General features: G+C 42.8%; 1 protein-coding gene across 1 annotated transcript in view; it reads left to right on the forward strand.

Moving 5' to 3' along the window:
• Nucleotides 1-250: 250 nt before the first annotated feature.
• Nucleotides 251-12,828, forward strand: part of map3k10 (mitogen-activated protein kinase kinase kinase 10) — a 30,415-nt gene continuing 17,837 nt past the window's right edge. Inside the window, exon 1 of the mRNA XM_058633764.1 lies at nt 251-3,225. Within this exon, the coding sequence (XP_058489747.1) occupies nt 2,229-3,225 (997 nt within the window). The 5' untranslated portion in view covers nt 251-2,228. The remainder of the gene's footprint in view (nt 3,226-12,828) is intronic.

Below are 12,828 nucleotides of genomic sequence, written 5' to 3' on the forward strand. Positions count from 1 at the left end.
GTGGGTCAAACACATTGCAGCACGTGTAGAACAGACAGACGATCAACAGAATAATAAAAAATACAAGTGATCACAATTATTGAAAAAAAATTATGAGAAAGATAATAAAGTAAAGAAATAACTCAAATAACAGAAAATAGGGAATATAATATAAATGAAAGGGTAAATTATGACATATTCATACATTGGGGGTATTTGGAGGTCAAATCAATCAAAAATAATTATGTGAGTCTTCTGTAATTGTGTAGTTACATCAGCTGCCAGAATGATGTAGGTCAGCAGAAGAAACATTGCACACTACATTACCCAGAGTGCACCAGCGCCCTCCTGTCGCCGCCCTGCTCGTACAGCTGCGCACCGATTTCCATCTACGTGCCGGAAGTGAGTGTGCATAGGAGCCTGCGCGTATTCAACCATCCCTCTGACTTGTGCATTAGCGAAAATGGAAGCACTTGCTCTCTCCTATGTGAACTAAACACCGGCGCATTCGGATGCAAAGTCAGCCTCAGCCCACAGACTTGACAGCCCGGTGTTGGAGGTGTCACGCCTTTTCAGGAGGTAAAGCGTGTTTGTACACTGATGGACGTCCTCACAGCTGGCTGAACGGAGACACCGCGGAGCGGGTTGTTGTCTTTTTTTTCCTCCCTTCACGCTCGGTGCGGCTGTTTGCTGGTTCTTCACTCGGATGTAACCACACGCCCATGCGACGATGTCGGTGGATACCGCTGCCTTCAGCGTCCAGGTTCGGTTAAAGTAAACGTTACATGTTTACGTATTAAAATAACGCTCTTGCGGTTGTTTTGGAGCGGACGACGCAAGCTTTAACTACAGACCTATAACGTTTTACCCATATATAGAACACACTAACCTTTTAATAACAGTACGTATTATTGTTCTAGTTTTTATTGGAGTAGTATGAAGGATGTAAGTCTGTTGATAAAAAGGCATCAAGGAACCGAAGTGGACCTCACAGTTGCACATGCAAACAGTCGCTGACACTGCTTTCCATCTTATTGCCACCGTGCGATTATCTGTGTCTTCCATAGAGGAGTCGCGGAAAATTCACACCTCTGCTTCAAGACTATTGATCGGTGATGTGAAGCTACGATGCGTCTGGCTGCTGTGAGAGCAACAGGACAATAATGGTCAATGCTGGCACCGCTTCACTCTCTTCTTCTGCGGGTGCGCTCGCACAGTGGACTCGTCTCCATCGCCAATGTAGCCCAGCAGATGCGACTGGTCCAGGCCGCTGCACAGACACCGAGGCGGGTCTGTTGTGCCACTTCACAGGCATTGAATACCTGCAGTAATACCTAATTTCTCTGGGCGTTTTTGGCAAACGACTATTCAGGGACGCTGGAGTATTTAGCTGGGAGCGTCTTGTCGGGATGTAGGGAGAAGAGAGAGCAGCCCATATTCATGGAGATGGCAGACGGGGGAGGTGCGTCTACACTGTGCTGGATGAGAAATAATGAGGACCTCTGCTCAGAGGACTGCACTCAGCTTACACAGAGACAGCTGCTTATTTTGGCACCATTAACGGTTTATATCCCACACTAAAATTAATCAGACAATCAATTGTGGGTTTATTGTTAGTCTCTGTAGCTCCCAGGGTCAATGTGCTAGTTCTTAATGGGATGATCTTAACTACACGAGAGGTTATGTATTTAATAGACTAAGTAGGGGCCAGATTTCGTGTCATTTTGTCTTATTTATAGATAAAGCAATTTTAGGGCATTCACATGAAGTATGTTTTAGTGATACTGACACCAGAGAGAGAAATAATGTCTGGATTTCACTTCACACCTCTCCCTCTGAGCAGGCTGTTGTCAGACTGACGGGACTTTTTCCAGTGGATTTCATCACACCTGCTGCTTCTCAGATAAACACAGACATCTTCTGTCAGGAGTCAGTAGCAGCCTTTTTAAAACACGCCCTTGTGGATACAATCAATTATGTTTGCAGGCGGGTTTCACTCATAGATCTGCCCTGCTGAGAGTCATTGTTTGACCTGGTGTACATTGTCCCGGAGTGAACTTGCCATTGGGTATACATGTTACTTATACACTGCATAGCAACAGCACAGAAGCAACCAGTGACAGGATTTGGCACAGTTTCAACAGCGAGATGTGGTGATGGGGGAGAGCAGTTGCAGCTCTCTTATCCTCTGATCCCCGCTCTCACCCACTGGTGGTCGAGGACACCTCGTCTCAGTCAATGGGCCCTGTATGGATTTTGTGCCTGAGTTGACAGAGGACACGGCGACAGTGTCAAAAAGCAGTCAGGCTGCCATGAACCCATACGGCAAAGCGAGCAGCACAGCAGCCCCCCTGTCCTGCACCAGCTGTGGGGGCTGCTGCTCCCCGCCTCCCCCTTGCCTAATCCCGCCTGGGCCTCCCTCTTCTAACACCTCCTCCTCCTCCATGCCGCTGAATATGACCCCTCCACCACCAATGCTTCCGGCTCCAGTTGTGCAGGTTGAGAACGGCAGCAGCTGGAACTCCTCCACCATCTCTTCTTTTGGCTCTCCAGACTCCCACCCCGGTCACCACTGTGGCACCAGCAACCCATACTGGACTGCAGTCTTCGACTACGAGGCCACAGCAGATGAGGAATTAACCCTACGGCGTGGGGACCTTCTAGTGGTTCTCTCCAAAGACTCCAAAGTATCTGGGGATGAGGGTTGGTGGACAGGTAAGATCCAGGACAAGGTGGGTATCTTTCCAAGCAACTACGTCACTAAGGGGGACACTGCCAACTACCAGCAATTTACTGCAGGAGGGCTGGTGCCAGGCGGGGTTGGTGAATGCCCCTTGGAAATAGACTTCTCAGAATTGCTCCTGGAGGAGGTGATAGGAGCTGGTGGATTTGGGAAAGTATACAAAGGAGTGTGGCGGGGAGAGGAAGTAGCAGTAAAGGCCGCCAGACAAGACCCTGATGAGGACATCAGTGCCACAGCAGAGAGTGTGCGGCAGGAGGCCAGGCTGTTCTGGATGCTACGGCACCCCAACATTATTTCACTTCGGGGAGTTTGTTTGCGGGAGCCTAACTTATGTCTAGTGATGGAGTACGCCAGAGGAGGGGCTTTGAACCGGGCCCTGGCAGGAAAGAAGGTCCCCCCGAGGGTTCTGGTGAACTGGGCTGTCCAGATTGCCACAGGGATGGACTACCTGCACAACCAGGCATTTGTACCCATCATCCACAGAGACCTGAAGTCCAGCAATAGTAAGTACTGCAAATAAGTTATTAATCTCCTCTGTAAACAACAAACGTATACAATCATTATTGTAGAAGTTTTGCAAAGTCAGTGACACAGTAAACCAATGTTATAGTCATATGTTTAGCAGGTGTATTATATTAGATGTCCACTACATTGCAGGTCAGTCATCTACTTATCATCACAGCAGCTGTTCAGCTGGAGAAGACAATATATCCATGGAAACAGAAATGCTCATTTACATACAGTTACAGATAATATGGTCAGTACTACTTTCAGCTCAAGCATGAGGATTTAACCTCATGAATTTCAGTACACATAAAGCTCATGAATCAAGGTTTCATGCACTGTTTGTTTGAATTACAAAACCCCCAAAACGGTGTTGGTTGGAGTCCGTTAAGAGGTAATCAAAAATTATTACTGTCAAAAGAATTGAGATCCATAGGAAGGAGATCGGAAGTCAGCTCAGTGTCCAAACAAGGGTTTAATCTTGTACAAGAGGAGCATTCACAAAGCAACACACAGGATCAGTTACAACGTGAAGACTCCCAGTCTTGTAGGAATCGCAAGGTATTTATCTGTCTCAATGAGTCTGCTATCACCCTGCCATAAGGTGCAGACCCCCGCCTCTGCAGGGTTTGTTATCTCGCTGGCCCTTTTGTCTCTATTCACATGTCACATCAAACAGTTCCTAAAACAATACAAATGGTCACTTGTCACAAGTCGCATCAAACAGTTACATTAGCAATACAAAGTGTCAATGGTCTCAGGTCACATAGGTTGCATTGAACATTTGTCTTCATGTATTACATGAGGTGCATAATTCCCATAACAATTACTAAATGTTATTTCACAAAATTAAAACGGCATCTAACTGAAAGCTGAAATAGCACAAAGTGACTTGTAGCATATAAGAACATAACATAAATCTCAGATGAGAGTAAAAGCTCACATTAGTATCAAAGGTTTTGATAAACAGTCGAAATATGGTGCTGCATTGATTAAATGTCCCACTTGTAGTGTTGACCTGTTTGTGTTCTGATGTGTGGTAGTGGCCATTACTTTCTGTCTATTGCTGTACACACAGACAAATCCACTGGGACAAATCATTGTGAAATTGTTTATGAAATTATAGAAGTGTAACGTTCATCATTGAACGTACAAATGTGACGTTTTTTGGAAACCGGACACTAGATGAGAAACCTGAGGTTGATGAGGTTTACATCCTGGGGAACTGGTCTCCCTCTACCTCCTTCTCCCCCAGACATCCCTCTCTTTGCGCCTCCTCCTGCTTCTCCTCCCTCTCCTCAAGGAGAGCAGTCTTGCTCTGCATCTCACTGTGCTATTTTTGGTCCTTTGTGCTACTTGCTGTTTAAAGACGCAGTTGCAGTTGTTGGTGCATCAAAGAAATAATACACAGCGAGCATCTTAAGTGTGTGTGTGTGTGTGTGTGTGTGCAGGTCAGACTAAGTGTGTGTCTGCAAATATGGGGGGGAGTGTGCAGGATGCTGCCTAAAGGCATTTTAATGAAGGAGAGAGCCGAAGTGAGTGTGGCTTAAACACACTCACAGATGATCTGGTGAAATGTCCTCTTGGTCTTCTTGACTCTCCCACTTTTCTGTCATGTCCAACCCTCACACATGCGTAGCCTGTTTCCATCTCTCTACTCTCCCTCCTCTCTGTGCGTGTCAGACACTAACAATGAGGATTCAGACGAGCATTGGACGGCAGAGCCTTGGCAACAACACCACAACGCTGCCTTTCCATGGTGACATGGGCACTGCTTCTGTGTCACTGAGTCATACGTGCTCTCAGCTGCTGCGCAAAATGTCAGTTCCCCAATTTAGCGTATTGTCTGTGTGAGAACAGCGACTGAAGAAATGCAGGGACGTCTCAGGAAGGGCTTAGACCCCGTCTACCCCCCCCCGAAGGATGAATCTTTTTGAAAATGTGTGGTTGCTAATCATTAAGTGTGTGATTATGTGACTCATAGTGAGGGACGTTTGCATTTGCTCCACAGTGCCCAGAAGGAGAAAGCATCAGCAGGAAGTGAGACAAAGACCGAGTAAAGAGGTTGTGAGTCAAAAGATTGGGAGAATAACAGGGTGGAACAGATCTGGCTGTGGAGAGCAAATGAGCTCGGGGAAAAGAGAGAGAGAGAGTGGGGATGTAAGAAGCGAGAGAAGAGACTGATGGGAAAGAACAAGAGAAGGGGAGCGTGGGGGATAAACAGAAGTTCATCTCAGTTTAGGATTACACCTCGGCTCATTGTCCAGGTGCGCTGGTCTCAGGTGTCCTCTTCAAACTGCCGACCACTTGGCATCACTGCGGTTACCGAGCAGCTCAGGCCCCGGAGCTTCTGCTCTGTCTTCCGTCAGCCAGCTCCTGCACTCAGTCAACTATCTTCATTCTCCCCATTCCCACTGGTCAAAGAAGAACAGTTTTCATGTTTGATGGCTTAATGTTTTAGTTGAGATGTCTTGAGTGATGGCCTGACTGGTGGGGATGTGTTTAATAAGCATTCACTCCTGGGTCAACTGAGTTTTTTTATCATCTGTGGCTCAAAACAGCATTAGTGGGAAAAGACCTGGGTGAATGCACTCATTTCTTTTTTGCCTGCTTCATCTTTGGCAGCAAAGCATATTCCCGAGTCATTTCCCTTGCAACACGAAGATGTGTATTTATATTCCAGCCTAGATTCTAGAACCTTACTTTACACAAGTCGTTATCATCTTGTTCAATTTCATTAGGTTGTTAAAATCCTTCATTCGCAGCTGTAAAAGAAAGCAAAAGATGCAAAACTTTAACAACTGTAACATTGTCACACGGTTCCCAGTGTGCTCGTGACGTCACATTTCACACACGGGCGACGCAGCGGTGGAAAGAAACATCACAGAGCAGAGCAACCACCGGCAGTTCAAATGTCCTGGGGATACCTGCTAATTTGAGTGTGAAATTTCATGTCTTATTTCATGGCAACACATGAAACTGATGCTCACAGAGAGGATGTGTGTGCTTGATGCCTTGTGTACATTGTTATCACGCTGTCATTTTTGTACTCGCTCAGCCGCTTTCTCCTCAAATGAGCTCATCCGTCGCCGACATTCGTCAAAGCATTTCTGTGTTTTAACCTGCCGAGTGTTGCTGTCGGTCAGACTCAGTGGTGAGTGAGTGAGTGAGTGAGTGAGTGAGTTTGTGCCGGGGAATAATCTGATTACCATGACCTCCTTAGAGTGATGTCACGACATGTTTGTGGGTTGGCAGGTCATTGCCCCAGAGGACACGCCTTACCTCTCACTCTGAACCTGGATCAGACTCTAGTTCACCAAAGCATGGGGCGTCAGTCCTCATCAGTGGCTCATTTGATATGTGGTGAGATTAAGAGTGTGTATGATGACTGCAGGCGTAGGATATGGTGCACTGATGCGAGTATGACAGATTCACAATTGAGGGGACGGCAAGGAGGAAATCGAGTTATCGTTTTTCTATGAAGACAGGGGACCAGCATAAACACAGGTGTTGTTAGTTCACTTTGTAGTTCGAACATCATAATAACAAGTTCAAGCCGAAACAGTTGCCTACTTTGGCTTCAATCTTATCAATAAATCAATGTGTTGGTGATTAAGTGAGTTATCATGAGTCTCAACTCAAGGTACCTACAATTCTACTTTTTGGTTCCTCTTTGTTTGCTCTTAACAGGAAGAGTAGACATGATCCATTAGTGACAAATGCACACAGTAAAATAAAACAGCCACACTGGCCAATTAGTTTTTAGTGAACATTGCTTTCCTCACTCTGATGTTTCATAGGACAGGGTTTCTCAATCCAGTTTCCCTGCTTCAACACACCTGATTCAAATGAATGAGTCATTATCAGGCTTTTGAGGAGCGTTGAAGCAGAGAAACATGTAAAACATGCAGGGCACTGGGTCCTGAGGAGGATGGAGAAGCCCTGGCTTGGGGGTTTAAAGTGGACGACAAAATGAAAAGTCGACCGTAATGAAACGGAAAGTGTTTGGATATTGTAGATACATGACGAAACAAATTATATAGCCTTAGTCTCTTAGTTTTTTTAAACAGAGCATTTAGGCTGCTTTATATATATATTTTTTCAGCACAACCTATAGGCAATCTGATGACATGATTTTTGTTTCCATTTTCACCAACTTTATAAACACACCTGACCAAAAAATACTCCAAATCTTTAAAAATTGGATTGAATTTATGAAATTTGGAAATTTGTCACAATTAAAAGTTCGCCTGGCTTGTTTTGATGAACAAAAGAAGATGAAAAGTGGTCTATTTTGTGACTTCTGCACAATCATCACTACTCCACTTACGTAACATAAATCATAATTTTGTCTCAAGCGTGCGTGAGCACTAAGGGTAAATGCAGAATTGTTACGTATCCAGGAGCTTCATGGCAGCTGTGAAAAACACAGTCTGCTCCGCGTGTTGCATTTTAGACGCGCTCAAGAATCAGTGAGTGGATCTTAAGTGGACATGTTTAATGTCAACATATTTGTTTAATATCCACTGCCAGGATACCAAGCCTGAGTCATGGTTTCTTTTAAAGTCACTGATAGTAATTGACACCTCGTGCAGAGCCGTGTGGAGGCTGTGTATCAGCTGCAGGTAAGACAATACAGCTGAGCTGATCACTCGTTGCTAACAACAGCTACACACACACACACACACACACACATCAGCCTGTTTCTGTACCTGCAGCCAGTTGTTACTGTACAAACACACTGTATATACATTTACAATGTATACACACACCACTTTTGTCCAATATTTGTTTTTCCCACTGAACAGGCGTTACATAACACGTCTCCTTATTTATTTCAGCAAATATGGAAAAACAAGGCTTTTGTGAAGTTAAACTTGAACACAGAGACTCAAAGATTCACCCAATAAAGACTGAGGGTTGACATTATCTGCTGTTTTGACCGCTGCAGCTTCAAATGGAAGTCATGTTTACACTGTCAACAATCACACTGTCAATGAACAGTGGGAGCTGTGTGTGTGTGTGTTTAAGTGGGCTTGCCAAGTATCCTATATGCTCCTATATGAGTATATAAATTAGACCGGAAGAGACATTTAATTAAAACCGTTTTTTTGGGGAGGAGGTTCGTTTTTTCCTATTAGGCAACATGACATCAACAATAATAATAATAATAATAATAATAGTGTAATAACTAATAGTCGCTGCCATTGTACATTATAAACTGCAATATTAGTATCTTCGCTATAAATTCAACCACGGTATTGAAATGTTTATGCATTAACACACTTTCAGAGACACATAATAAACATTGAAATGTTTTATTTTTATGGTAAAATAAGTATCACTATTGTTGTTTGATTTGGATCTTTTCCATCATAATAATGGCTTGTTTTTAGGTGTGAACAAAATATACTTTTAATTTCTATGGAAATGATCATATCATTATTGCAATAATCAACATTTTAAATACGGCATTGGCTTAAGGCAGTGATAAATACAAACCATGTATGCATTAATTAAAAAAAAAATGTTAATTATACATTTAAAAAAAATACTCCCACTTGCCTGTTATATAGATAAAGTAACACATTGTGTCAACATGACTGATATAGGGCCCTAACTTTACAATGAATTATTAAAAATCATTAGTTGTTAAGCATTAATGACTAAACAGTGGGGCAGCATGATCAAATATTTACTGATTCCATAATAAATAGTATAAATACTGATAAAGTTTGTAGCACATCAGTGACATCAACATCTGGGAGGTGAATTTTGTTGCACTCACTGTTCACATTAAACTGTGATGTTGATATTGAGTTACATTATTGTTGAATTATTATTGAATATATTTTTAGGTCCAGATTTATTGGTTAAGTTGTATTGACGGTGTTTCAAGTTCAATAAATGTGCAGTGAGTATGTGCAGTAGGCCTGTGTGCGTATCGAGGTTAGACAGCAGAACATGCAGGGACTCACACTATCACACTATCGCACACACATACAAACACAAAGTCATGTAAATGCTGCAGCAGAGCAACAATGACCCCATTCTCACACAGCAGCCCAAGACAGAGCAAGAGCACGACTCACAATGGCAGGAGTCACTGCAGGGGGTGGGGGTCGCGGATAATTGCAGCGAGGGACGACTGTAGGCCGTGAATGACAGAGCGATGGATAGAGGCAAGGCAGGATGGGTAATGCAGTAGCTGTAGACTGTGGAGAAAGCCCCGGAGGCTTAGTTTGAAAAGTAGCGAAGAGATGGATGAAACAGCAAAGGGATAACACGGTGGAACAAATCAGAGCATATACAAATCATGTCCTTGAACAGTTAAACACTTTAAGACCCATCGTTATTCTGAGAGCAGACAAAATATGAAAGATTAGGATTACAGATGAGAATTCAGTGCTGCCTTTAAACATACTAAGTACACATATACAGTATGACATAACATTATATGACTTGAGGTCTGAATTGACAGTTTCTTAACTTCTCTTTTCTTTCGATATCTGCTATCACCTTTCACTTAGAAGTCATTGATTATTCATTGATTACCGTCAACTATTAAAAAATAAATAAATAAATAAGTGAATTTTTCTGGTCTGGTTTCTTTGCTCCATGTAACAAGGGAATCATTTATGTACAGTATGTTGTGGACGAACCAAGACATTTTACCACGCCATAATTTTCGAGGTTTGACAAACACAGATCAACAGTTTTATGAACCAAACAACTGACTGTTGAATCTGTAGATTAATCTATGATGAAAATATGTGGTTGTTTCAGCCCTACGGAGACGCTGCATCACAGTAGAACAACTTTGTCTATATTTCTTTGGACTAACTTTACACACAAAAACGAGGTCTGTTTTTTGTTGTTTTGGCTTTCCATCCGTACAGAACCATTTGCTGTCGCTATATTTGTCGTCTTCTTGTGTCTGGAGATTGTTTAGGTCTGCTCGCTTTATGAGAACTTTGATTTTCTCTCCGTATAGTGGCCCTGGCTTTCTTCATTCTGTGATATGGTATAGGGTTATAGTTGTGTTTGTGTGTGGAGGAGGCCTCAGCAAACGCTATACTAACAAATGTTTGAATCACCTCACTGTCAGAGGAAAACACTGCTGAGTTTCAGTGAGTAAGAGAAGGAGCGAGAGAGACAGTAACACAACAAAGCCACACAGTGATACCAGTCGAAGGCTGCATGATTAATAATCAATACACACACACACACACAATTGTTGTCTCCACACTAAATGTTGATTTAACAGAATAATGACTCCTGGCTGTCTCTCTGTGGACCTGCCAAGCACAATGACACACATTTACACGTCCTCCGGCTTTATGTTGTTGTATGCTATGAATTAAATCATATAGCTGAGGAACATTTTTAGTTATAATCACAACACACTGACGTGCATCTGCTGGTTGCTTCTGATGATCACTGGTTCTTGGAACTGTATCACAAACACAGACACTGAAACTACTCACCAGTTTGAAGTATAATACATTAATACGTATTGTTACTATGTTTAACTAGGCAAAACACAGGGTCAGAATACTGCCTTTACCACTACAAGTACACAGTTATTCCCAAACATATTGTACCATAGTTACATAACTGTCCCGCGTTTGACTGCTGTTCCATCTTTGTTGGAAGATGGTGTCTGTTTGAAGAAGCTAGAGTGGGGTTATCTGAAAATTAAAGTCATGAAATGGAAAAACTATTGGCTGTGGGTCAACTTATGGCTCCAGGGTTTCTGTTCATGCCTGAATGTAATGATATTTGTACATATGTTAATGGTCAGAACAGCAGAAAAGCTCTACCTTAACATTTCAGTCACAAGGTGACACACTGACACTACCTGGGCTTTTGTACGTTTAGTGGTTGTTAGTGGTGTCAAAGGTCATTCACCCCCTACAGTGGAATCAAAATGAGGACACTTCAGTCAGATAACTGACAGCACACTGCATGCTTACAGTGGCTGTGCACCGATAAGTTGATCCTAGAATCGAATAGTTTTAACCACTGTTGTAGAAATTTGACATATAAACATGTTGTTATTTAGGACACCTCACCCTCTATGAAACCATGAATGTCAGATGAAAGACACAACTGCTTCCTTTCGTGATGTTTACCAGGTTTTATCAGTCAGTTGGTTTCTGTCTCTAAACGATACCCGATTCCTACTGGACCAACAACAAACAAACAAACAAAGGGAATGTGTTTAATCAGCATTTACTCCTGGGTCAAATGACTCCGCAGTGCACATGAGATTTGATCAATTTCATCTCCAATCAGCATAAATAGGAACACATAACCCGGGTGAACACATTCATTTATTCTTCGTTTGCTTCGTCTTTGACAGCGATGCAATCTTCTAGCCATTATCACAGCCATTAGTGATGGACTTTTTTTTTTTTTTACAACCCGGGGAAAATGCTCAATATATTGTGTTTATTTCATCAGCTGAATCAACTGAAGGATCGCTTGGTCATCACCCACAATGAGAATGGTATTAATCACCTATTTATGTATAATAAAATATGTAATAAATGTGTAATAAAACGTATTTTGAGATTCGACTTGCCTCAGAAACTACACATAAAAACAATCGTTGCAATAATTGTATGTATTATGGAAAGTTAAACGATGTTGTTTTTCATCCTATTTCAAAAGAAGTTTGTATCAAAACGTGTTTCTAATAACATACAGCAAGCAATATTATTCTGTGCACAAAAACAACTCTCGTCAAACTCCAGGAGTTGTGAAATTCCCACACTGTAATACCACACAGACACACACACTCCTGACAAATAAAAGCGGCTTCATCCAACACCAGCGTCTCCTCTGAGAGAGACGCTGCCCGGTCACACGAATCTGGCAGCTGCGTTTCTGCCGAGACAAAGTGAATGGCTGCAGGGTGAAACTGTGCCACTGTGCGGCTCAGGATTAGAGCCCAAATGGCCTGTGGTTGTACAAGCAGAGCCAAGCTGGGGTATCGATAACATGGGAGCACAGTCACTACAACCTCTGTATCAAAATGCGGAGGAGTGGGAAGAAACCCAGTGATTGCATTGTGATTTTGTTTTGCTTTTAATTGAGGGTGGTTTATGAAGTGAGGGGCCTTAAATGCAGTGCATGAGTCACTTACGTCTTATTTGCAGTGTTATTGTCACGCAATAAGCAAAAGCTAAAATACTTTCTTAAGATTGTGTTATAGCTAAGTTATGGGTCAGTTAGGTTTTCATCCACTTGTTATTAACCTCTTTCTAGTGCTTCTGCCTCTTCTCCTCCATCTTGCTCTGTGTTGTTTTGCCTTTTCCTCTCTTCCTGTACCACCTCTCCCCCTTTTTACTGCCCTGTTTTCCCAATATTTCGTTCTCCTCCTTATTTCAGCTGCTCTCATCTTTCCCTCTCTTGCCTTTTTCCCTCTCTTCTTCTGTCTCCCCTCCCCCCTGCTGCTCATCCTCAGCCCACTACACCACCTCTCACATCACATACTCTCAGTTACTCTCTGTTTTTTTTTTCTTTCTTCTTTCTGACTTCCCTCCACCCTCATGCTTCACTCTGGGTTTCTTCTTCTATTTCTTGTCCCCGGTGTG

This window comes from Solea solea, chromosome 7, assembly GCF_958295425.1.
Source record: "Solea solea chromosome 7, fSolSol10.1, whole genome shotgun sequence".
NCBI classification, from domain to species: domain Eukaryota; kingdom Metazoa; phylum Chordata; class Actinopteri; order Pleuronectiformes; family Soleidae; genus Solea; species Solea solea.